This window comes from Atractosteus spatula, chromosome 4 (genome assembly GCF_055471065.1).
Source record: "Atractosteus spatula isolate fAtrSpa1 chromosome 4, fAtrSpa1.hap1, whole genome shotgun sequence".
Taxonomy (NCBI): Eukaryota; Metazoa; Chordata; class Actinopteri; order Semionotiformes; family Lepisosteidae; genus Atractosteus; species Atractosteus spatula.
The window spans coordinates 33268129-33293678 of NC_142709.1; the positions used below are offsets into that span (position 1 = coordinate 33268129).

The 25550-nt window shown below is 42.9% G+C and overlaps 1 protein-coding gene across 1 annotated transcript in view; it reads right to left on the minus strand.

Annotated features, from left to right (window-relative positions):
- Positions 1-1984: 1984 nt before the first annotated feature.
- Positions 1985-25550, minus strand: part of mgat4a (alpha-1,3-mannosyl-glycoprotein 4-beta-N-acetylglucosaminyltransferase A) — a 72790-nt gene continuing 49224 nt past the window's right edge. The window contains exons 11-16 of the mRNA XM_088912793.1: positions 18678-18785; positions 15789-15982; positions 9254-9332; positions 7561-7621; positions 5713-5825; positions 1985-5039 (exon numbers count right to left, since the gene is read on the minus strand). Coding sequence (XP_088768919.1) covers positions 5013-5039; positions 5713-5825; positions 7561-7621; positions 9254-9332; positions 15789-15982; positions 18678-18785 — 582 coding nt within the window. The 3' untranslated portion in view covers positions 1985-5012. The remainder of the gene's footprint in view (positions 5040-5712; positions 5826-7560; positions 7622-9253; positions 9333-15788; positions 15983-18677; positions 18786-25550) is intronic.

Genomic DNA, 25550 nt, shown 5'->3' on the forward strand with positions numbered 1-25550 from the left:
CACGCAAAAAGTCCCCGGTTCGTAACCAGGCGGGAACAAGCAAGTTGTTTAGGGTGGTGCGGTGGCTCTGTGGCTAAGGATCTGCGCCTGCTGGAAGGTTGCCGGTTCATATCCCGCGGCCGGCAGAGGAATTCTACTTCGCTGGGCCCCTGAGCAAGGCCCTTAACCCCAACTACTCCAGGGGTGCCGTATAAATGGCTGTCCCTGCGCTCTGACTCCAAGCTTCTCTCCCTGTCTGTGTGTCTCATGGAGAGCAATTTGGGGTATGAGAAAAGAAATTCCTAATACAAGAAATTGTATATGGCCAATAAAGTGATCTTGATCTTACTGTACTTATAAATGGGGGAAAAAAAAATTCTACCTGAAACTTTGTAACCTTGACCTGACTGAACACTTTGTAGTAACAATTATAGAGTAAATTTAGATTTGGTGATATAGTAACATGTGACAAATTTCTGATCTAAATTCTGGTATAGTTAAAACTAGAAAAATCCACAGATGATGAGTTAAAAAAAAATTAGCAGGAAAAGGCTAAAATTCAGCACTCGGCAAGCAAAGGGAAAGGAACACCTAGAGTAGACAACGGTGATGGTTTACTTGCAGGTAGCAAAAACAAACCACAAGTTTGGAAATAAGAATTTTAAGGCAGCACCAGCTATTTTTAGGCACCATAGGGATGCACTAAAATGGCAAAATATAGTTAAAAGAATGTAAATCTTATGTTAAAGTGACTAAAGTACCAGCAAGGCTTTATTTAGAATGTTGCATACAATTGTGTTGACCACAACACACACAACAAAATATATTTCTGTTCTGGAATCTGTCCTGAGCAGATACATTATTAATCTGAAAGGTATCCATTGTGCATTTAAACCCGTGAACAGGAGGCACTTTTTTTTACACAAAGGGTCATGGGAGTCTTTGATGAAATAGTTGGATGAGACACTTGGATAAAATGTGCTACAGGCAACCATATTTAATGGGCCTAATGGTCCCCTCTTCTTTGTAACACTTCTTATTCAGGTATCCATAACATCACAGCAATTTTAGTGTAATAATTCTGATCAAACACCAGAGGTCAGTAGTGTCATCTGTAGATGTTAAGGCTTGAGTACTGCAGGTTTTTCAGCAAGTGTGAAATTTCCCAGGAAAACATTGGTGGATGTCTCTATTCCCCCTCTTCAGTAAATACCACACACCTCTTACTTCTTCTTGCCGGTTTCCAGCCATAAGTTAATGTTTTGGGACAAGGAGAGGCTTATTTTGCTTTTTAATAAGTTGATTCAGCATCTTGAAGAAAAACATAATTGGAGCATAATACAAAACCAACTTTGTACATCCCACTGTGTGAAAAGGTGTTCCGTCTTCATTTTCATATTCATTCCTGCCAACCTAAATTTCCAATGTACTCTCCATGTCTTTCTCCAAGATGGAGCAGTAATAGAGTATTTTTCTTTTATTTAAAAAAAACATCCATCAGAAAAAAAATCTTCAGCCTAGTTAGTGAAACCCAAGCTACAGAAAAAAAAGTGGAAACTATGTGACCTTAAATGAGTTAAAGGGTATTGCCATCAGTTTCCACATGTGGAAAAATAAAAGGAAGAAAAAAAACGAGGTGCTTCTTTACACAGAGGGTGGTGGGAGTGTGGAACTCCCCAGCCATGTGGTTGAACCCGATACTCTGGTGTCTTTCAAGAAAACGATGGCTGAAATTCTCAGATGAATTAGCTAATATCAACCAAATAGCTAGACGGACCCAATGATCTTCTCTCCTCTGTAACCTTTGTAATGTTCCCATGAGCCACTGGGCTCCGGAAAAACCTTTTGAAGACTAATGAAAGTAAAGAGGAATTACAACCCTCCCTTGTGGAGACTCTGCTCCTCCGTGTTTAACAAGCCAATATGTCTTATCACACAGGATGAAAGTGGAATTTCTCAAGGAGACATTTGCTCTTCAAGAGGAAAAAAAAATTAAAGACCAGCATTGTATCAAGGTCAAGTTTTATTTCAATAATAGCCACGTAAATCTGTGATACAAGATGAAACAGATGAAGGCACAAACTGTGGATGTTTATAACAGGCAGACTTCCTTTAAATGCTGAAGATTATTTGCCAATAAACCTATGTAATAAACGCAAACAAACTGTTGTTAATGCATGTGACTCAATATAAGATTCAATATCTGCCTTTGAGGGGAAATTCTTATTCTGGAATGATAGTCCTTTGTTTAGTTCCAAAAAACAAAGAACAAATATCAAAGGTAGCTATCCCAGCGCTTAGTATACACTACCTTCTGTTGTTATCTTAACCCATTAATTGCCCATTTGATCATATTCGAACTCTTCCCCGTTGTTCCAAAAGTACAGGGAGGCCTCACAGGCTAATGCTATAACTTAATCTGGTCAGATTATTAACAGTACAATTCAGAAACAACACCAAGACTACGTTTTACACTCTGCCGAACAGTTTAACAACATTTTAAGGCGTTTATCTATTTTTATTTAATTGCACGTTTTTTAAACAAGGCATGTACTTGGAATGGCATGTACATTTGTCAGCTTTATAAGATGATTGTAGTTGTATGGAACACAAACTAGCCATTTGGTCTAAAAATCACTAATATTTCTATAACTCTGGGCACATACAAATATTTTCTGTATGAAAAATATTAAAGTACTGCACTGTTATAAGAGAAATGAAACTGCAAGCCTATGTAAATGTTATTTGGGCCACATATCAATTTTGATCTAACTGCTGTTTCTCATTTGAGTGAAAACATTCTTTTCAGTTTAAAAAGATAAACTGCATCAGAAATTGGACGATTAAGGCACACACTTTTAAAATATGCCTTCAGCGCTAAAAAGGACGCTTTTATTTGTACAAATTCAAGAAAATTCACCCAAACGGATTCTGAAATGGCAGTACATCCTTTGTTTTAAACAAAAATAAATAAATTTTGACATTTGTAAAAAAGGAAAAGCTCTACCTTTACAAATTTCACACACACAAATGTATGTGTATTGATAATAAATTAACCTTCATCCTTTATAATATATCCCTTCAAATGAATGGAGAAAGAAGCTTTACAGATACTCTACACAGAGGTAAACCGAAGTACATATAGCACTACTATTCAACAAACCTTTTTAATCCAAGTTTATACAACAATTGCTTTTGAAAAGTATGTATGATTTATAGTATCTAACACTGCAACATGTCTGAGAAGATGCATTCCTGAATTCAGTGTGCTGACTACCATTCGAAGCTCTTTGTGTCTGCAGCCCAGTACTTGCCTGTCTTTGAACCGCTCACAGAACTGGGTCCCAGGAAGCTCAGAGACTGCTTCCAGTGCTTGGAATTCACCAGCGGCAACAAATAACCGAACTGACATCACATAAGCGTTTAAATGTTCGTACTAGTTTTTGCTTTTCGTTCACGGCGATGACGATCGGTTTAAGATTTCAAAGCCTGAAAACGGGCCGGGAAGCCACACGACTGACATTGCGGGACAGCTCGACTTGGAACTGAACGTGCTCGGGACACGGCAGATACCCCAGCCACTGTTAAAAGTCTCGACCTCTTTTCAATTTCATTACATCTAAGAAAGGGAGAAGTGAAGTGAAAATGTCTTGTGTTACACATATTTCAGTCATTTAATCATTTTTTTTTTCCATGTGATTTTCAGTCAGTTTCTGTTTGGGCTGTTTCACCATCATGACTGACATCATCAACCAAGCTTTCAAAAAGATGTTTTGAGAGCACTTTTGAAGAAACATCCAAGAATGGGAATATATAGTAGTCAGCATATTATTACGGTTTGAAATCTGGTTTCATTTATATGTATATAAAACATTACAACATTTGCAATGCGGATCCAGATTTCCTTATATGAATACATTAAACAAAGCTGGTGAAAGTGTTTCCATTATTCTAAACCTTTTAGCTGTGTGGGCCCAGTGAACAATACTTCCCCGCCAGGCTCTCAGACGCCCTGGACTTGTCCAGCTGGCTGGAGAGAAGCCTTTTCTGCGCCTGGGTGACCGACGTGTTCAGTGACCACAAAGTTGATTCGCACAGCAGAAGACAATGCGAATACCAACATGTAACACATTTCATTTTCAAACCTGACGCTAACATTCTAGACGGAGAATGAAGGTATCTGACAATTCTTTATTGTGTAAAAAACAGAAGCGAAACGGGCAGCTAAATTAACATTACTCCAGCTAAGCGACCTCATGGTCTCGAATGGACTTTTGCATAACAAGAATCAAGCTTCCCCTCTAATAATGAAAAGCAACCATTTGTGAGGGGTTATGAAGTTGAAGGAGCGCTTGGCACAATGTTCTCAGAAAAAGCCACAGAGAAACTCAAACACACTGCTTGATTCATGGATGACACAGGTCACTAGCCTCACAACACAGAAAACTGCACAGTGTGATTACTTGTTGGTTCCCCTTTGTGGAATGAACTGAACAGCTGCTGGCTTTTTGTTTCTCAACGGTGTTTGGCTGTGGCTCCAGAGGGTACATCCCAAACAGTTTGTGTTTGGCGACTGGTGTAGAATACAGGCACACCGCCCTGTCCCGAGAGGACAGGAGACCCGGGACAGACTGTCACCTCCGTCACAGAGCTGGCGTACTCTGGTGTAGATTTCTGGACCACCTTGTGGCTCGTTCAACTGCAGCGCGCCCCAGAAAAGCGACACCTACCCTCCCAGCCTGGGCTTCCCAGAACGAGCTGCGCGTCAAGGTGGCTGGAGCACTCTGGGTATTTTCTGCACTTCCTGCTGGCGGTTTAGGTGACCTGGTTTGGTGTGGGAATGCGCGTTAGGTTTCCAGTGGGGGGCTGGGGAACTGCTGTACAGTAGTATTCACAAGAGGTAGACTCAGAGCGTCCTTCGTTCCCAGAGACAGGAAAGCGCCAGATGTCCTTCCACTGGCTCTGCTGCTGCTTGCAGTGAGGCCTCTGTTCACAAAGGGCAGCGAGGAACTGTCTCACACCAGAGAGTGCTGTTAGCCTGACACTCTTTTGATGTGGATCTGACAGGAAACAAGAAAGGAAGCAGGCGTTACACTCTGCGTACGAGCTGTGAAAAACAAACATCGGCCAAGTGCATTTTCACAGATTTGGCCATCTGTTCCCAGAACGGAATGACAGTTCCCAGCCTCCCTACATATCTACATGCAAGTGTCTTCCCCAGAGGACAAAATAAAAGCCGAGGAGTGGAGCAGGACTCCAGCCTCCTCACTGGAGGGTCGTGGGTTCAAATCTCAGGCAGGACATCACCGTTGTGCCCTTAAGTAAATTACTTCACTCACACTTTTGCAATAAATGCCCAGCAGTATAAATGAACCTCCCAGGCTGTCACTGTAAGAGAGCTTTGGTTCCCAACTGACATACAGACTAAGTGCCACAGGATTATCTCACTTTTGACACAATGGAAACATTCAAATATTGTACTTTTCCCCCATGAGAGGAAATGGTGCATTTCAGTGCCCAGACTGCACGTGGCAGACAGAAATTCATTCACAAACTACAAGGCTGGTAAACCAACAGCAACTTAAGAAAAAGTAAGATTATGGGTTTCCATTACTTTTTCATTAATTGGACCAAATTTATTATCTTCTAGGATGTGGTATTGACTGTAGGAATACAGTCCTGTTAATGTTTATATAAAGACAAAGTGGCTGCGGCACCACAGCAGGCTCTCACCTCGCTCAGAATGGCCCACACGGCCGAATCCCGGAGCACATTCAAGCGCAGCGCTGCCACGGGGTTAAACCTGGAGTCCACGGCGCCCTCTGCCACCCCGTTCTCAAACTGCCCTGAAGAGAAAGCACACAGAGCCCCCACTCAGCGTCGGCACCGCCCGGGCAGCCCAGCTCTCGCGCCATCACAGTCTGCGGTTCCACCTCCTGGCACCGGCCTCCAGGTAGAGGACAACGACGTCGTTTCCAGACCGGTAGCGGGCAGCAAAACATGCAGGTGTAGCTATTTCTTTAATCTGGACTGCGTGTAATTGGCATTGGCTTTTCCAATCCAGTACCACACAATGGAGAGGAAATCTGAACAAGAGGGCAAAGGTTCGAGGGTGATGCGAGTATGGAATGGGCTACCAAGCATGCTGGTGAAGACGGTTCCCCAGTTTATGTCAAGAAACGGCTGGATGAGATCCTCCAGTCCGGACTGGACACATCTTTACACAAAGGGTGGTGGGAATCTCCAGGAAAGCTCTTTCAAGAAGCGTCTGGATCCTTGGATCCATTAGCTACTAACTACTACATGGGCTAGACTGGCCGAATGGACTCTAGACTGTAAGAGAAGTGTGTGGCCCTGGGATAGATGCGAGAGAAACTCCAGTGAAAAGAGGTAGACTGGGGACTCCAGGCCCTGGTCCTCGAGGCCATTTCTCACCTGCTGGATTTTATTCTAGCAGCCATATCACTCTGCAGCTCACAACTGGCAGCCCACTGAAGCTCAGCAGGTGTGAGCCTGGTCAGTACTTGGATGGGAGACCTCCTGGGAAAAACTAAGGTTGCTGCTGGAAGAGGTGTTAGTGGGGCCAGCAGGGGGCGCTCACCCTGCGGTCCATGTGGGTCCTAATGCCCCAGTATAGTGATGGGGACCGTCCTTCGGATGAGACGTAAAACCGAGGTCCTGACTCTCTGTGGTCATTAAAAATCCCAGGGCATTTCTCGAAAAGAGTAGGGGTGTCCTGGCCAAATTTCCCATTGGCCTTTACCAATCATGGCCTCCTAATAATCCCCATCTATGAATTGGCTTCACCACTCTGCTCTCCTCCCCACTGATAGCCGATGAGTGGTGAGTGTTCTGGCACACTATGGCTGCCGTCGCATCATCCAGGTGGGGCTGCACATTGGTGGTGGTGGAGGGGAGTCCCCAAAACCTGTAAAGCGCTTTGAGTGGAGTGTCCAGAAAAGCGCTATATAAGTGTAAGCAATTATTATTATTATTATTATTCTTCTTCCAGCTGTGCTCTTTATTTCATTGAACTCGCATGTGCTCGTTTTTCGGCTTGAAATTCTCAAACGTGATAAAAAGGCAACCGCCAACATATTTGGCAACGGAAAACAAAGAATTCAAAGGGATCCTCTAATTAGGGTAATTAAGGGTTCAACTATGCAAGCAAACGTTTGGCTGAGCAAACGTTCGGCTGGAAGATAAAGCCACAGGTGTGGGGGTCCTCAGGACCAGAGGTGGGAACCAAACCACAGGTGCATAACCTCCCAGGACCAGAGCCCAGCGGGAGTCTTTATATCCACAGCTGACAAGTGTTAAACAGCTCCAGTTAAGCTAATGATCAGCTCAATTATTATGTCATTAAGAGCAGAGAAGGACCAGAGGTCTACAGGCTCTGCACCCAGGAAGGGGTTGTGCACAAGTGAGCTTGGCAAAACAAGAAAACTCAACAAGACGACAGAGCTTTACATTTCTAGCAGCGTGTCACCATGATTTTTTTTTAAGTTACTACTGGAACATTGGCACCTCACAGTCAACATTTAGTTCCACTCACAAACCAAGAAACCCTTTTATGCTTACCGATTCTGTAGAAGCGGTCATCTGTTCGTTTGGATTTATCTTTGGTCTCCAGTCCAGCTTCCTGAGAAACAGAGACATTCCATTCAAAGGACAGTTCAGAATCAGTAGTCAGTGCCTTATCTATGCCTAGCCGAGTGGTTGTGAACTGTGACCTGGAAGTACAAAATGTAACACCCTCACTTCCTCTTCGCTCACGATTGGCCATGCATTGGCAAAGCGATGGGATTTTTAAGTACAGGTCAGCAGCACAGAGGTAAAGGCACATACCGGATAATCAAATCGAGCACCTGCCTCAAGGTTGTGTTACACTCTGCGGAGGATCCACGAGTTTTTATTTGTTTTAAAGGAAAAAAACAAAACTCTTTCAGTGCCAGTTAGGCTAACTCATGGGCAAACTCACTGTCCAGTGAAGTCAGGAATTCTGCCTCTGCGCCAGCTGGGGTTACTGCCGTCAAACAAGAACAAAGCGCTCTTGCATTTCAGAGTGAGAGGAAGGGAGAGGCCACCGTTTTGCTCACCAGCCTGTGACTAAACACGAAATTGCGACATCCCCCGCAGCCAAGGAGAGGTTCGGCAGCAAGTTTAAGATGATCAAGACAGAGAATGTGTGTGTATTCAGGAAGTTCTCCTATTAAATCAGTTACTCTGAAAACAAACCTAAAAATATTAACCCCAGATGGCTTAAAATCTGCCATCTTCTAATTCATTAATGCAAAGACCTCCAGCCCTGGAGATCTGGTCCTGGAGAGCCAAGTCCGGTTATCCAACATAAAATCTCAGACTAGAAACGTCTCTACTTTACTGATCTGTTAATAAAGTGTCTTCTGCAGTTACAAGAATGCTGGTCCTTAGGAGCCACAATGTTTTCATTTTTTTTCTAAAATAAGACCTAAAATTCTTCATTTTCAAATCACCCATTTAACTGATCACATTTAAATTGATCCATGTCATTTGAATTTAAGTGATCAATAACTGATGATTAACTGATCAGGATTTTCTGATCTGGTAGCAGCCTGAAATAGCTAAAGCTATTTATGGTACATCAATATTTACCCTTAAGACAACTAACATTAAAAAAAAACTTGGGTTTACTGTATTAATCATGTATAACAATGGCGTCAACAGTTAAGAACTAGTAACCACAACTCTGTGGTTTCATTTCATTGCATTGTACTGCAGTGTGTTCAATAACATTTTTTAAACTATGTTATGATTTTCTTTATGCCTGTCTTACAGATAACCTGTGAACTCTCCATCCTGACATTTCCAGGACATTGAAGAGCCTTTCGCTGTCAGATTTATGTTAGTCACTTCTTTTATATTTACATTTTGGATTCAGCTGTAAGTAGTCAGAAAGCTCTTTGAAACAGTTATAAACTGTCCTTTTGCTGCCAGGATTGCAAAACCAAGGCATTGCAGAGCAAGAAGCATCCAGAATCAGAGGGTTTTCAAGAATGGCTTCTTGTGCTTCAGACCTGCTGCCTTGCTCTGTCCACTCCAGTCTGCTCCAAGGACAGTCAATCTCTCGAACCGCAACCACAGTAATTAAGACCCAACTTGTCACAATGCGAGGGTCTTACAACATGCCCATCATGCACTGCACGTCCACGCCACTGCCAGCGCGATGCCTGTGCAGTCCTTCCACTCTCTTCAGACATCTAAAATAATCCTGAAGCTCGCCGGTGTTGCCTACCGAGACGGGCAGGATTTCCACAGTGGTGTTTTGGATCTTGTCTCCAGGATGCTCTGGGTTTCCACTGCGGAACAGGTACCTGTGAAACAAACAGCCAAGGTTCAGGTGTTGTCCCAGGACTATGACACACACAGTCCTGGTGGGCCAAACCTCAAACACTGTCCAATTAAACACTCGCTAGATGTTTGAGTTTTTCAGAGGCACATACATATATATACATACACACAGGTTAAAAGGAGAAAACGTTATTGTCTTGCAAAGCTGAAACAGATTCCAGAGAGCAACCTGTCATTCGATGAATTTAATGAGTTTTAACCTCCCAATCCTTAACCAAAGCTGTATACAAAACATATGAAAAATGAATGTTTATATAGGTTGGGCAGCATGGTCTGGACAAAGAGCTCAAAATTCTCAACTTTGCATGAAGAAAGAGAAAATCCAGCCAAAAAGCTGACAAGAGACAAAGTGATGCTTGAAACATGTTAGAAACATGCAGCTCTGATGTCAGAGAAAAAACAAACATTCAAGGCTGAATTCTTCAAGCCTTGTCAATAGCAGCATAGACAAAACATTGAAGGGTTTAGTGTTCAAGCAGAGAGGCAAACTCAAGTTCCATGTATTTATAATTTTTAAAGATTGATTGTTACAGTCTGTCTAGGGCATGCTAATATAAATTAATCGCATAATCAAAAATCCAGCGAAACAAACTCCACTACTTCTCTGTTCTTTCTGATAGCTGTGGGTCAGAATTATCTTCAGGTGTCCCGATAGTAGACAGAGCAGGAGGGAAAAGGAAGGGAACTGTTTATAAACTCTTCTTAAATTTATACTGTAATTTCAGTTTTAACTGCTCCCGTTGTTTTAACACAGAAAAATCGAAGGCCTTTTGAAAACAAAATATATTAAAACATGAATTTTAAAGATCATTAGTTTTGCAGGGTGAAAGTTTAATGCTGTACAACGCTCACAATCAGCTGAGCCAAGCTGATGATAATGAACAAACCTAAGGAAGTAAGGAAGGAAGCAAGCCACAGCCAAGTACCCGAGAAAACGATGCAATCAATCCCAGCCATCATCTCCAGCTCCGATACGGGCTGGTTATTAAATGTAAGGGCAGAAATTACTGCAAAGGACAGTGGCACTCAGCCCAAGCTCTGGTGACCACTACAGCATGCTTCAGCACCTGCCCTAGACTAGCCATTACAGTACAGTGCCAGAACGACAGGCTCACCTACACGAAAGGCACTCACTGTTTATAATGGATCTTTTATAACCAGACCATCAATCCACTAACAGGACCCTGCAGCTTTTTCTATTACACCAGTCGCACTGTAAGCAAGGTCTGGTTTTTGGAAACTAATGATAATTGATTTAAACATCATGGCTCCAGGAGTCTTCCAGCGGGCTGGCAGGAATCCCAGTGCTTTTTAATAGCAACTTGCTGTGCAGCACTCGTCGTGTCCATAAATCCCATTTTCCCTCTCTTTTTTTTTAAGAGAGGCATTAAAGATTTTCTGGTGTCAAATCAAACGTTTGTTTCCATCTCGGTCGCTCGGTATTTGAGCCAGTGACGTGCCCACTGCGCTGCAACCTTCTTGCTTTCCACCTTGGCCTGCAGCTCCACCAAGCTTTCCTGCCCTTTAAAAGCTGCAAGAGAATCGCGGCTGTGACATTTAAAGCCCTGCACCTGGATTAACAAGTCCCCGGAAATCAATGACTTTGCAACCCTTTGAAGAACAACATGTATTTTAAGGGCGCCCAATAATAAAATCTAAAATACCACCATCATGGCCCCGGTGCCCTTGATGCATTTTGCTTGACCCATGACACTCCTTTCTGGAGTGTGATTTGGTGATGTTATTCAGATGACAGCCATCTCTCATTGAAGGGAAGCATTTGAAGTGGCATCACTAGGAGGCTAGTCTAACTCTGGCTGTGACACCTGCTCCATCTTATCCTGCCACCAGTGAGTGGCGGAGACGGGGTGTGGGGGCGTTTACACTCCTTTAGGGCCAGTCTGGGGTCCTCGTGCGGTTCTGCCTCGGAGGATGCTTCCGACTGCAGATAAGATTCATTTCAAACTACGCCGCAGCTCGTCAGCTTCCACCTAGCGAGACATCACGTTTCGACCCTGGGTGAGACCCTACAGCAAATACTGCATTTACTGCATTCCTCACAGCTGGAAATCAAGCTGGAACTGAAGGGGGCAGAACGTATTCAAAGGAGGAAAATTAACCCAGTATATGCTCCCATATAAAAACACCCTACTGTCTAAAGCTTTACATATAGAAGCTTTATCAATGATATATTTATGTGCATTGAGATGCCCCTTTTAAAGGCGCTATATAAATATGAGTTTATTATTATATATTACCACAGAGCGAGATGCTGCACAAGGCTTACAATAATTGCGGTATTTGGTTTGTTCTGTGGCTTCAAACCCTGAAGTGCCCCTTTTTTATAACTGGAAGGACCAAAGATCTCAAGGCCACAGCAAGTTGGCCTACTATACTCCAATCCCTAAAAAAAACTCTAGAAAAGGTTTTTGTGAAATTCTGAAATTCACCATCTTTAATAAAGCAGGTCCAATTTTGTACAGAAAACTACATGCCCCAAGTCACAGTCTAACAGAAGGTAAGTAAGAATGACTTGCACATGATTCAGCTGAACATAAACGTTCGAGATCTCTGTACAGTAAATCAGTTTTTGGATTCTGAGGTGGGAATCCAAACGCCACGGAGACAGGAGCCACATGAATTCTCATTCTTCCAGCAGCCTTCACCTTCCAGGACTCGTCAGCCCCTTTCAGAAAGCGCTCTTTGCCCTCCTGTGAGGCCCCTCACTCCACAGGAGCTCTCCTGCCCGCGGGGCAGCGGCGCATGTTTAAATCAACTCGTTAAAAGGCACCTGGCAACACTTTAATGATGGAGTTAATGATCAATTGATTTGTACTCAGAGCGGGCCTTTAGAGTTTCAGCATCCCCGGTGCAGCCTGGAAATCCGAACAGCAATGACTAATGAATATAAAATATCCATTAGGGGAAGAGGATGGGGGGTTGTCTATCGTTGATTGCTGTTTGACAGCAGCATTTTTTTTTTACTTTATATGTACATCAGAAGAATTTTATTATTCTATGTCTTCAGTAAAATAAAATACACAGCTTTTAGGTACTGAATAAATGTTTTTAATAATAATTAATATACTGCATTTAATCCTCAAAGACATATCTAAAGCATTTTGCATTTAGGAGGGGACCTAATTGATCCAACACTGAAGAGCAGCCCCACCTGGGCGACACACAGAGGGCAATTCTGCACCAGCAGCCCCACCTAATTGTGACACACAAAGGGCATTCTGCACCAGCAGCCCCACCTGGGAGACACACAGAGGGCATTCTGCACCAGCAGCCCCACCTGGGTGACACACAAAGGGCATTCTGCACCAGCAGCCCCACCTGGGAGACACACAGAGGGCATTCTGCACCAGCAGCCCCACCTGGGTGACACACAGAGGGCATTCTGCACCAGCAGCCCCACTGCACAGCAGATCAGAGGAAGAAGTGAGAAACTTCTTCAGCATTTCAATTAATGGGGAACTAAGGTAAGGTATAGGAAAATTTAACATTTGTATTGACACTCTGTTCTGTTACAGCAGAATTCTGCGCTCTCCTACGTGTTTTGGCTTTGCTTTGTCACTCATGGCAAAGGGCGAACGCTCTTCATCACCTGTGATCGGACTGTTAGTGACCCTCCTGTTCTTGAAATAGGCATTCAGGATCGTCTACTGTAGCTCTTTGTTAATTATCCAGTCAAGTTTCTCTACATGAGGCCTGTTCATTCAGATTTTCCATTACCCTCGGCCAATTTAGACCCAAGGACTCCATTATACTTTACAAATCCGCAGTGGGGGACATGATAGATTCCTCAGCTCTGGTAAAAGTCAAGAAGACTCGTGTCTGTAAAGTATCACTCTGGTTGATACAGCAATCAACGCTTCTCTGTGAAACCTCCAGAGCATAAACATGATCAGAGAATGCCTCATTGACATGAATTCAAGCAACACCATCAGTACTACAGTACTGCACTAACCACTAAGTTAGGAGGGAAAAAGTAAAAGAGGCCCCTTTTCTTCAATTCATCTCCTGAATCCAGTTAAGAGCACTACTCTTAAAGTCTGTACTGACCAGTGCAATCAATCTTCTGAGCTTTCGTGGTCTAAAAATCATAAAATCAGAGGCCAGCCTGCATCTTATAGCTCCACTTCAGAGCTTAGTTCATACACTTTCAACTTTAGAGCATCTCACCTTGCACAGTCTCAGCAGGTACCTGAAATAAATCCCACCACATACTCCTTAGACCCTATTCCCACTCCCCTGTATTGCAATTCTCTGTTCCAAGATCACATACATCAAAAATCCATTAAGATCTGGAACGGCTCCCTTGACTCTTCATATTGAAAGTTCTTATCCCTTGGTTAAAATAAGCAAAAAGTAAACTGTAGCCTACTCTAATATAAAGAGGTGGTTTCCTCTTTAAAAAGATGAGCTAGCCTTCCCAATACTCCTATCAGCCTCTTTCACCTAGAAAGGAGTTCTTACACCTGAGGATAGTACTATAACCTACAGGTCAATAAGGCTACATACATGAGAGCATCAAAATAAGACATCTTGTAATCAGCTTCATGAAGACGCAACTTCAGGAATCATCTCTTCAGCTCCAGTCTTTAAAGTTCATTACATTTTTTTAAAAGTACTCTTACAGACAAATGGACTGAACAGTTCACAAACTGGAAACGTCAATCTTTTCAACTTTCAAAAAACACTTAAATCTTTATCCCTTGAGATTTGTAAAAAAAGCTCTTCTATTTTTGCTGATGGAATATCTGTCTTCAGAGAGTAACCAGGCCCTGCTCATGTTACAGTGGTCATGCCACACACACACACACACACAAGTAAAAGGTCTCTGCTGTACTGTTGATGCGGAATTCATTCTCACAAGAACATTTTCCACTCCTCCTTTTTCTCACAACATAATCCTCAGGCATTCCAGCCAAAACAGAAGTACAGGAACTTAAAAGCTGGGAGACCTCCAGGGACAGTCTAATTGCAGCAATTTCGTTCCCTTTTCAAACAAGTAATGGTAATTACATAACAGCCCTGAAACAGCTCTGGATGGAAATAAGAAAACAGGACACCACAATAAATTTCTACATTTTCTGCATATTTCTATTCTACAAATGCCGGAATTTAGAATCTTCTTAGAGAAACATGCAGTCAGCAGAACCAGGCTGACCGAAGGGTTTTTGAAGGTTTTAGTAAAGAAAAAGTGAACGATGATGAGAATATTTTAAAAGAATAAAACAACAAAGGCTGGGCCCTGGAGATGCCAAAGCCAACACGTCTCAGTTGGAAGAGCATTTAAAACAGAGAACAGGAGGCACATCTTTACCCAAAGAGTTGTGGGAGTCAGGAACATGGGTGTATGGAAACTACCCAGCCTTGCTGAAGTCGATACAATAGTTTCTTTCAAGAAAACAGCTGAATGAGATCAATTAACTACAAAGTACCAAACAGGCTAGATGGGCTAAATGGCCTTCTCTTGTCTGCAAACATTCTTAATGAGCCACAACAATACTTAGGCCTGTGGAGAGCCAATCTGCTGTGTCATGAGCTGACAGATGATTACTGCCTGCAATTAGCGCCTTTGGTATGAAAGGTAAAGTGCCACAGGGCTCTCCTCTGTAAAAGTACACTAGTTGAACAGCTTATCTAAGTGATATTCTCTCCTGGTCCTGGAGGGCCACAGAGAACTGAGCATATAATTAATATGTCCGATTGCGCACAGATCTACATGTAATCGACGATCAACATTTTAAAATAAACTAAGTTAAAAAAAAGTTGTTAGGACCCAGCTCACAGGTGACTTAAAAATTCTGGATCCACAGTGCTGACCCACCTTTCAGTACTCAGAGAAAAAAGTTGGATGTGTTTCACTCAAAATAACTGGAAAATTCTGCTGTACAGTATATATTATAAAAGAGCAGTAGGTAGAAACAAGATGCAGGCTCCTCTCAGAACCACATTTCCCAGAAGGCAATGTGAAATGACCTGCCTTCCTCTGTCACCTGACCAATTGGTGAAAGATGATTGGCTGGGTGACTGTTAAACCCAGGATGAGTGCAGAGGATGCAGAGGCTTCCAGCTGGCAGAACTTCTTGTATGCACTGGAACAGAGTGAAAAGGGAGCGAGGAAGCAGGTGACTGATAAATGACCAGTTGACACCTTGGAGAAGTGGGAATTTTTGGAAGAGATTTTCATTCTGGAGCCAGAAAGTAAGTAGCCCAGTTGTGTACAGAGAGGTCTGCTTAGTTAGAGCTCTGAGAGATATAGTTATGTTCTGCTCACTGTGAGTGAACACCACTGCAGTTTATCTTAGTGTTATCTCAGTTAGTGTGTCAACTTCCCCTGGTTTCACCTCATTATAAGATCACTGATACCACACCTCCACAACACACAAGATATATATTCTAGTCACCTCTCAATATTGACGGGCCTGTCGAATTTAAAGAGAACATAGTCTCCCGCCATTGGGGTGATGGCCCAGAAGAAGTCTTCGCCCATGTAGGTCTTCTCCAGAGTATGGCCCTGGTACACTTTGAGAGAAGTGGAGACTTCTGCCGGAGGGTTAACGTGAATTTTGTGAAGTAAAGGCTTCAGGAAGTCCTTGTCCTGAAACAAAGAGAAAGAAGTGACTTCAGATGCTGATTCATGGCTTATCTTTCAGGAATTCAATCATTTGACCTAAGAGCCTATGTCATTGTCAGGTTGTGAGAGTTCATTGCTGTAAATCATTCTTGCATCATCAGAGGCTGCTTATTCCTGGCAGGGCCCGGGCTACACGTTGAAGAGGATGGCAGTCCATCACAGGGTGCAGGCGCACACACACAAGCATAACTTTAGATGAGAGAATTTAGAGGTCGCCAACTGTCCTAGTGAGCAAGCTGGAACGTGAACACAAGCAGACCATGCAAACTCCACACAGAAGGTGCACCAGGCTGGAAATGAACGCAGGACCCAAGAGCTGTGACGTGTCAGTGCCAACCACCACACGTCCATGAGGAAAACACACAAGACAATGAGCTAAACCTCCATACAGCTTGAGGAAAACTTCAAAGCAAAAGCATAACCAGAAATTACAATGCAGGCTAATACTTATTAGCAAAGGGAAAATTTCAGCCAGAAGCAGGAGGTCATTCGCCATTGAATTAAAACAAATGCCATCCACTTTTCAATTTACAAAAATCTGTCTAGCCACACCAGACATGCCTCCAGGACCAGCAATTTTTTTTTAGATCTTGTAGATCGTGGTTACGTTCCAAAATGCTGTTTGAAATTTGTTGTCAACTGGCGTTATGTAGTTTAAGGATTAAATTTGAAATGGCCATATTGTTTTGAAAATCTGGGATAAGGCACATGACCACAGTCTTCAGCATGGGCTGTCAGGGTGTCCCTGGGTGGCTATGCTATTAGTACGCTGTAAAAAGCTTACACAGTATATTTCATTTGAAATATAGAAATAATCAAATGACACCACCTGCCAAACCCCCCAACAGATAACAACCTGGACATGACACAAGGGCATTCAGCTCCTACCCTCAGGCTGTCATAACCAGACACCGGGCAGGACAGAGCTCATTGAGGAACCCTGACATCAGCACTATGGTTAAACCCTTATTGAGCTTCTCCTATGTCACTGCCTCAGGAGAGGAGAATACCAGAGCGGACTGCAGTTCAGAAGCCATATTCTCCCTTGTAGCATCCAACACAGGATGGAGCAGACAAGAAGGATGCACCTGATTTCACCTCCTGTGTTGAGAGGGTCTCTGTGAACTTTGTACACACTTTTCTTGCAGAAGCTGCAATATTTTATGAGGTGGACATTCAGAACTGGTTTGAACTGGATTGGAAGAATACTGACACAAGGGCTACTATGTAATTCTATACCGTTATACTGTATAGGAATGCATGCTTTGTATTAAAAGCAGTTACTGTATCTCTAGTAAATAGGGAGGTAGGAAGATGTGCGTGAATTTGGAACAGTGCCAATCTTGTAAGCACAGGGAAGCGCGATAGATAACAGAAAAACATTTAAGGACTGTCCTAGTTGAATTACTTTGAGAAAAACACACCGAGCATCTCTGTGTGTTTCGCTCCCATGCGCATGAAATAAAAACTTCTTTTGACTTCTGAGAAGGGGAAGCGGGGGAAAAAAAATTATCCAACACATGTCCCACACAGGGCCTTACACAGACGCACATTCCGAACCAGGAGGCCAGGGTGCAAGCTAGGGATGCAGAAGTTTTGCGGGACAAACCGACAAACCCATTCCGGCAGGAGGAAATTCTCACGATCAGACCTGCGGTTCTTCCCCCCCCCCCGAGTCGTGTTTTCCAATCAGAAGTTTTGGTTCAAACACCCCCAGGTATTAAACAAGGCTGACCCCAAGAAGAGACCCCGAGGACCGCTAGCCCAGCGTGATACTTCAGGGCCTGGAGAGGCATCCTCTACCCACCACGGGGCCCCTGCTGAGGAAGAACCGATTCCCAAGCATTTCTGCTACCAACAGCATTAATTAATCCAGCTCTGTGGAGGAGGGCAGCCCGCCCCTGCCTTGACTGCAAGACAGGAGCTATCATAGATTAAATATAGTCAAGGCACCAGCACTCCTTCTGATTTCATCAAGCGACTGATTTCACTCTCGACAGGGTTCCTCTGCAGCTCAGAGCTCTTCCTGAACTCCTGACCTGTGCTCAACTCTTGAAGTGCCTCAGTTCTTGCATTCCTGACGTGACTTACCAGCGTTGTTCCCGTCCCAAAAATAAACAATATCCTCCCGATTCCACCCCGAAGAGCATTTGATTGCTACGCTGTGTGGGAGGATCCATTCTGTGTTGCAAGGAATGTTTAAAAGTCAAGTCACGGTAACAAGCCGAGTGTCTCAGACATAAAAGACGTCTCAATGTACAGACGGATTTCAAGTTTGTATTTGGGAAAGTTGTATTTTTTTTTAGTTTAGTAGGGAGATGGGAGAACTTCACATAGTGCTATAGCAAAGCTGGTTTTTGAGTGGCCTATCAGTGTCTACTCTCTGCTGGGAGACCGTAACATCCCTTACAGCAGTAACATAAATGAGAAGCCCCGTATTTGAAAGGCAAAGATGCGCTCGAAGAATCCTCAGGAATACCACATTTCTTAACTTTGATCAGTTGATCAGGGAAGATCATTGCTACACTGATTGCTAAGTTTGCTGCACTGCCCAATTCACAGTAAATGAACTGGTTTGGAAGCCTGCCGGTTACAGAATACAGGGCCCAAGGATCTCCCTGACAGTGCTGTGCTGCTTCATGCCGGAAGGTGACCTCACCGTGAGTTTCTGGATCTTGCCGGCCAGCGACGAGTGCAGCCCCACGTGCTGGAACAGGGAGGGCCGGAACCGCACCCGCAGGCTGGACTTCTGCCTCTCGCAGTGTTTCTGCGGGGAGAGAGGAAAGGACACGCGTCAGGGCCTTTTCAACACCTCTGGAGGCAAAGCGCCGCTCAGCCTTTCACATCGTTCACACCATTCCCAGCATTCTCCAAGAGCCGTCCCCCGGCCGACACTCACAGCTTCACGCCAGCTCATCGGTGCCCTGCCATGGGTCGGGACAAACTCAAAACTCACACATTCCCACTCCCCCAGCTCCGCCACAGTGTCACTGTCCACTGAAAGACATCCGCTCTAAAGCGTTAAGAAACTGTGCCAAGATTTTTTTTTTACATTAAAAGCCTGTGCCCTTGTTAGACAGCAGCACTCAGTAAACTGGACATTATTTCCTTACAGCTCCATACACCACAGGGGCTCCATTATCTGGCCATCTGGCACAACAGAGCCAATACTTCACATGGCCAAGTAATAAACGCAAATTAATGAAACCTGCAGGATAATTAATATGTTTGCAACTAAAGCCTCCAGTCAAAACAACTTGACCTAGAAGTCGAGCATGTTTCAAGGATAATTTATTCATTTTAAAAGCTCTTGAGGGCAGACCTGCATATTGATCTCCCCCTCAACGAGAGTTGGGCCCCTCCAGAGAGACATTTATGTGTTGTTTGTGCATTCTCCAAGTTCTTGTGCTATCCCTGCCCTTCCAAGGTTAAAATGGACAAGACAGACCTACAGATCAAGACTTTGACAAAAGCCAACAGGTACGTTCATATGTACCGGATTTGGCACATTTTCAGCCCTTCTCTGAAGCTCTGTGAGTTTGCATACTGGAAAATATGTGGAAGTTCAGTTAAAACTGACAACAGGAGGTGCTTCTTTACACGAAGAGTAGTAGGAGAACAAGCTACAGTACGCAGCCATGTTGTTGAAGCTGATACTCTTGTTTCTTTCAAGTAATGTCTGGATCAATTAACAACTAAAAAACAAGCTACATGGACTAATTGGCCTCCTCTCATTTTGTAATCCTTTTTATAGTTTCTTAGATCACCATTGTTGTGGGAAATCCTTCATCCAAGGAGCAGGACACAGTCTTTGTGGATTCAGTTGTTTTATTGAGCTCAATAATGACATCAACGCGCGTTGGGTCTGCCCCGCAGGACAGACAAACCGCAAGGGTTTCCCAGCTCTTATATACAGTATGATCTCAGGAAGATGTTTTGTTTCACCGCTTCATGTGTATTCGTCTTGCCCTTTGATATGCAGCATGAGTTGACCGGTTGGTCCTGTCTCAAGTCCTGTCCTTTGATGTGTAGCTGTAATTGTTGGAGCTGCTTAAGATATGTTAAAACAGCCGACATATTACACAATGCGCCTGAACCAACACTGTAGTGTTGAATACGGATAAATTATATATAGATTTTCCATCAATGATATATATATATAAGTGTTTTTCTACTTCAACCATCAATGACAATGACAACCCTTAACTCTTTTTAAGCGAGGAAACCAGCAACATCTTTGCAGCAGATACTGTTATCAGTTACCCAATCTCTTAAGTAAATATCTTTCATCTGCCTCACAAAGCCACCATTAAGCCACCTTGTCTCTCTTCAGTCAGATCCAGTTTTCTTAATCCATTCATTTTCAGGTCCTTCATATTTCCTAGCCAGGATGGTCCACCCCAGGGTGCACACACATTCACTCACATGCACCACCCACTTCTCTTTCTGCGTTTCCTCTCTCCATTGTCTTCCAGCTCAGGTGAACACTTGACACATCAAAAGCCACGAATAAGCAAATAAAAATCTTAAAACAAGGTGCAAATTAAAGGAATTTAACATGGTGCAAATGCTCTTGATTATCTTGTAAAAAAAACAACTTTCCAAATTAATATTGCATTAGTTGCTGACAACACGAACAAACCTAACTCTAAAAATTGGTGGAGTTTATCTGAATCTAAGCGTAAATTTGATTCCGTTTGCAATCGCTGCCATTGTAAATTACAGAAAGAGAAAGAAACCGAGTTCATAATGAGTGACTATTCACAAACCTTTTCATTTTTTTACCATTTCAGTCTTTTTAAAAGGTAACCTTACTTTACCCTCCCAAGAAACCCTGCTAGACTCCTAGGACACAGTTTCCAAAACAAAAGACCTGAATGAATGTTCAGATTCTCCAGAGAGATTATACTTTGTCCCAAATCAAATGCTTTTAAGACACTGTAACATGCTGAAGTCCCATTTTTCTGTTCTGAGGAAGTCTCAAACTTGTGAGTGGTGTATGGTGTGATGCATCACAGCATAAAAGACACACACACCTTTCACAGCAATGATTCAGTAATTGAAACAAAACTGCAAAGATAAAAAACACTTGGTGGAATCACAGTGTCTTTGCGAAATAAAAGGTGCAGCTATTTGACATTCATATTTGTCATTCAAAACGGTGATTCTACTTCCAACATGAACAACAATAGTGCCTTATTTCGAGAAGAAATGTAGCCAGCTTGAAGTTTTCCTAAAGGTTCATTGCGTTAGTGTACAGAGGAACTGTTTGCAGTTTCCAGACAAGGCATTCTGACTTGTTGTTTCTGGTGAAAGTCAAAGCTCAAGGGGCTCTTGGAAAGTCTGGTGATCTATGATTTTCTCGAGGCACTAACTCAGAATGCTTGGAAATTACGTGCCCTAGACTGAAACAATGTCATGAAGCAAAGGCATGGGATTGCTCTCGCAAGCAGAAATCAGGATGGACTCTAATGGAATGAAGGTATCCCACAATAAAATATTCAAAACTCAAATGCTGCTCGAGTAAAAGAAATTGCTTGGCCCACTATTCAATTACCTCAATTAGTGACTCAGAAACTGGCCAAGAATCCCACATGATATATCATGCATACATCTTACTAATGTGACCTATATGAAGGAAAAAGCAGGAATTCAGGAACAGTTTGAGTAACGTCCTATATCCGATTTGGATACATCGTGGACTTTTTAAACTCTTTACGTCTAATTACACCTTAAAACAGCCTACTGTTTGTCCAATTGTGAACATATTTTAAGAATATGCATTAAGAACATTCTTCATACTTAACATGAGGCTATTCATTTTGTTCTTGATGGCACTGTATAAAGTCACCAGATTTGCATGGCTACATGGCTTCTCAAATGCTCATATCCATAAATACTATATATAGACTTGGCATAAGAAGTTACACTTCAGCCATTTTAGGGACAATTATCACACAGTAACATGGATTAGTAAGAATATCTGGAGCATAGGGTTATATTGTAATGTGTAAAATGCCACTATACAGACAACACTAAGCCACACTTCCCTTAACATGTACTGTCACAACTGGCCTTTCAAGAGCAATTTTTCAAACGCAGCAGCATTTCCAATGAGGTGCCTATGCTGTACATGTAGAGGACACTGGCTGAAAGTGGTGAGCATGACAAGGCAGTGAAATACATTCTTCAAGACAGTGAGAGATGGGGGCTACCGGGCTAGTGCACAGGGGGAAATCTATCGAAGTGGTTTGGGACACATCAGAGCCCAAAGCTTTCTTAATCTGTGGAGAAGATAAGGCAAAGTCACCTCTGACTTTCCTCGTAAACATAAGACAATACACTTTACAAATTCCAAGATGTAACTCATTTATTGCTAAAGAGTTTGTGGGGGGGGGGGGGGGGGGGACAAGACATCCAGAGTAAAGTTCACATCTGCTTTTTCTTTGTAGCAAGAAAACAAGGTTAGCAAGTGAAGCCGTTAAATGCCACAGAAATCTCTAGGGATGCCAAGTTAAGAATTCTCACGGGCAGCCAGAATGTTTGAGTGTGATTCTACTTTATCAGGCATTAGTTTTTCCTTTATGTATGAAAGGTTGGTAATATCTGCCAGTGCGTTCTGTAACTCTGACCCAGGGTATCCTCTCACGGGCCTCTCCATCTCCAAAATCCCAACCAAACAGCAACTTTTAAAAAAGAAACCACAAGAAAAACAAGTAAATGTTTTTCCAGTCTTGCTTCTTCACTCACAGTGATAAGGAGAGTTTTAGCCATTTTCTGTAGTTTCATTTTTCACTGGGTGTATTTACTGTTACACAGACTCTGTTGCTGATGGTTCAACAGGTTAACCAGTCGTGCCCGGAGGTCAATGGCTCTAATCCCCACAATGGGGAGTTGCTCCTCAAGTTCAAGCATTTCTTCTGGGGGTGGGTGGAATGAAACTGGCTGGGGAGCTTTGGACGTCCTTAAGACCAGCAACCCGTTCCTAACCGGGCACCAGTCTGTCAACTCCCAAAACCTGGATCATGTCAATTTCACAACCTTTTCACTTTAACCGCCCTAGTATGAGCGATTCCATTGTGGCTGGAAAATACTTGTGGACTGGCTGAGAGCTGAGTGTCTCAGACTGTCTGGGTTATATTCAACATTTTGGGACGCCTACATCAAATGGGTCTGGGCCCTGAGAGAAAGACATTAGGCGCTGACACTCCATCCAGGGTGTAACCGTGCACAAGAGAGCACTCACAGCTGAGCTCTGGGCTTCATTAATACATGACAGTCCTCCATTGACAGCAACGGCTCCACAAAACACACGTCAAAGATCTGCTGTTCTGCCTCAAGTCGCAGAAGCCAGACCAGCGGCCCAGACTCCATCGCTGACGCTTCGAAACCGATAGGGAGTATGACTGCAGATGTAACCGGCCGTTCTAAGTTCTGTTGTTGTTGTTGTTTTGGAAAGAATGCCGTTTGTCACAGCCCACAGAATGGCAGGGCTGAGCTGCCATCTAAAACAAACCAAATTATTCCGGGAGTTGCTACATTTAAAAAAAAAAATGAAGCAGATCAGTGAAGCGGACTGTTTGTTCCCTTAGCGCTGCTCCTGTCTGCATGACTGAGTGTTAAACGTTCTTTGGGGAGAAGAGAGAGACACTGTGAAATAATGACACTTCATTTCCACAGCACACTCTCTCCCTTTAGTTTTCTCTCGTTCCACAAGAAGCGATTATCAGATTGGGAAGAAATGATCTCCTGGCATATGTGGAGTCCGCTTATCCCAATTAAGGGTTTATTTTTTAATCCCCACATAGAATTATCCATTTCAGATGATAAACACAACAAGAAGGAAGGAAGCAGTTACTATAACAGTGCCTATAAAATCAATTATGATTTAATGTGTCTTGATTGCAAGCTCTTAGGCCACAAAATGTGTTACTGGGAAAGGGTGTGCACACTTTCTATAAGCACTGTATTACTCTTGGCAACATATCGTAATCAGGCCCTTCATTAACTTCGGATGGAATTTAACAGAAAATGTGTTTAATTCCACTGCAATATTTCATCTTAATCTCTGCAGCAGGTTTGTTTTTAAATTCACACCAGAATTGCAAGCGTAGGGATGCCAGACGCCACAGTGCAGCTCGGCTTACTTTCAAAACAGGTTTACTGCGGAGGCCTTCGGGAAGCAAGGCAGAGAGATAGCAGCACACTCACTGTGGAGTGTTAATATACAGAACAATGCAGGTAATGCATTACCACATGAAGAATAGAATGGAATGAAAAAGGATTTTGGGAATGGATATATTTGAACACCAGCATAAAATGGATATATTAAAGTGCTAGAATGTTAACTCTACAACATGTCACACATTTGTCAACGACCTTACTCAGTTAAATGAACGTCTCAGGGCTTCAACAGGCAGCTTTTGTCAAACTTCATACCATTGAGCTCTTTCGACCCTATTCCAGTCACTTTCAATGAGATCCTGTGATGACAGCAAACACCCAGACAGAGATGGATGTGATAGCCACGAGCTTGCTTCAAGTTGACACACTGTTCAAAACTCAATAGGGCACTGCGACTTTGAGGGCTTTCACACACAAATGGCTTGTTCACAGAAATGAATAAACAACAAATAAGCGCAGGAAATTCCAAAGAAAATGATATTAAAAATACATTGCTGATGTGATGAATGGAAAAGCAGTTCAACCTGGTTATTTTCTTATTTCGGAGCAATATCTGCATCTGATTTTCCTTTACAAAGGCTGCGCAGGGCATCAATTTGTCTCAGTTCACCGCCATTACAATTACCCCGGCCTACACAGTAACTTGTTTTCATTATAATTACCGACCTGATTGTGCAAGGTGGGTGAGCAGTTTTCCGCAAAGTCCTAGTCAGTGTGGGTAATTACTGTACCTTTGATCGAATGATCAAGGCAAACTACTTCTAATTTGAATTGTGTTTTTCATTTTATTCTCGAAATGAGTTCTACCTCCTGACGGGTAAAGGAAACTTGCAGACCAGAGCTATGGATTACTGTATGCAGGATTTATGCTTAAACAAGAGTCTGCTCTCAGAATGTCATTTAGTACCAATGGTCAGGTCAAAGAAAGTTTATGAACAACCTCGATTCATCTACCTGCATTATTCACTTTCTCACTGTCTGACATGCCTTTGTTACAGAACATTCATCAAAAAGGTCAAGGGTGGACTGATGTTCTCCATTTTCATTTTTATACAGAACAAAAGCACTGCTATATTTAAGAGGCTTAAAGAAAAAGGTCTATTATCTATTCAGGCTGTAACAGATGAAATGAAGACAGGACTTCATACAAGTATTTAAAATGTAGCAATCTTCCTCTCATGTACAATCTTTATGTTCTGTGCACAAACGATATCGTTACCTAAGGGCACCAGAAAGGTTACCAATTACAGGAATCAAAGTGGGCTGCTGTGCTCATTTCTTATGTAGCTCATGAAGTCAGGTCTTGCACAGTGGTTGAGAAACTGCTTCCACAACACTGTCTGACAGC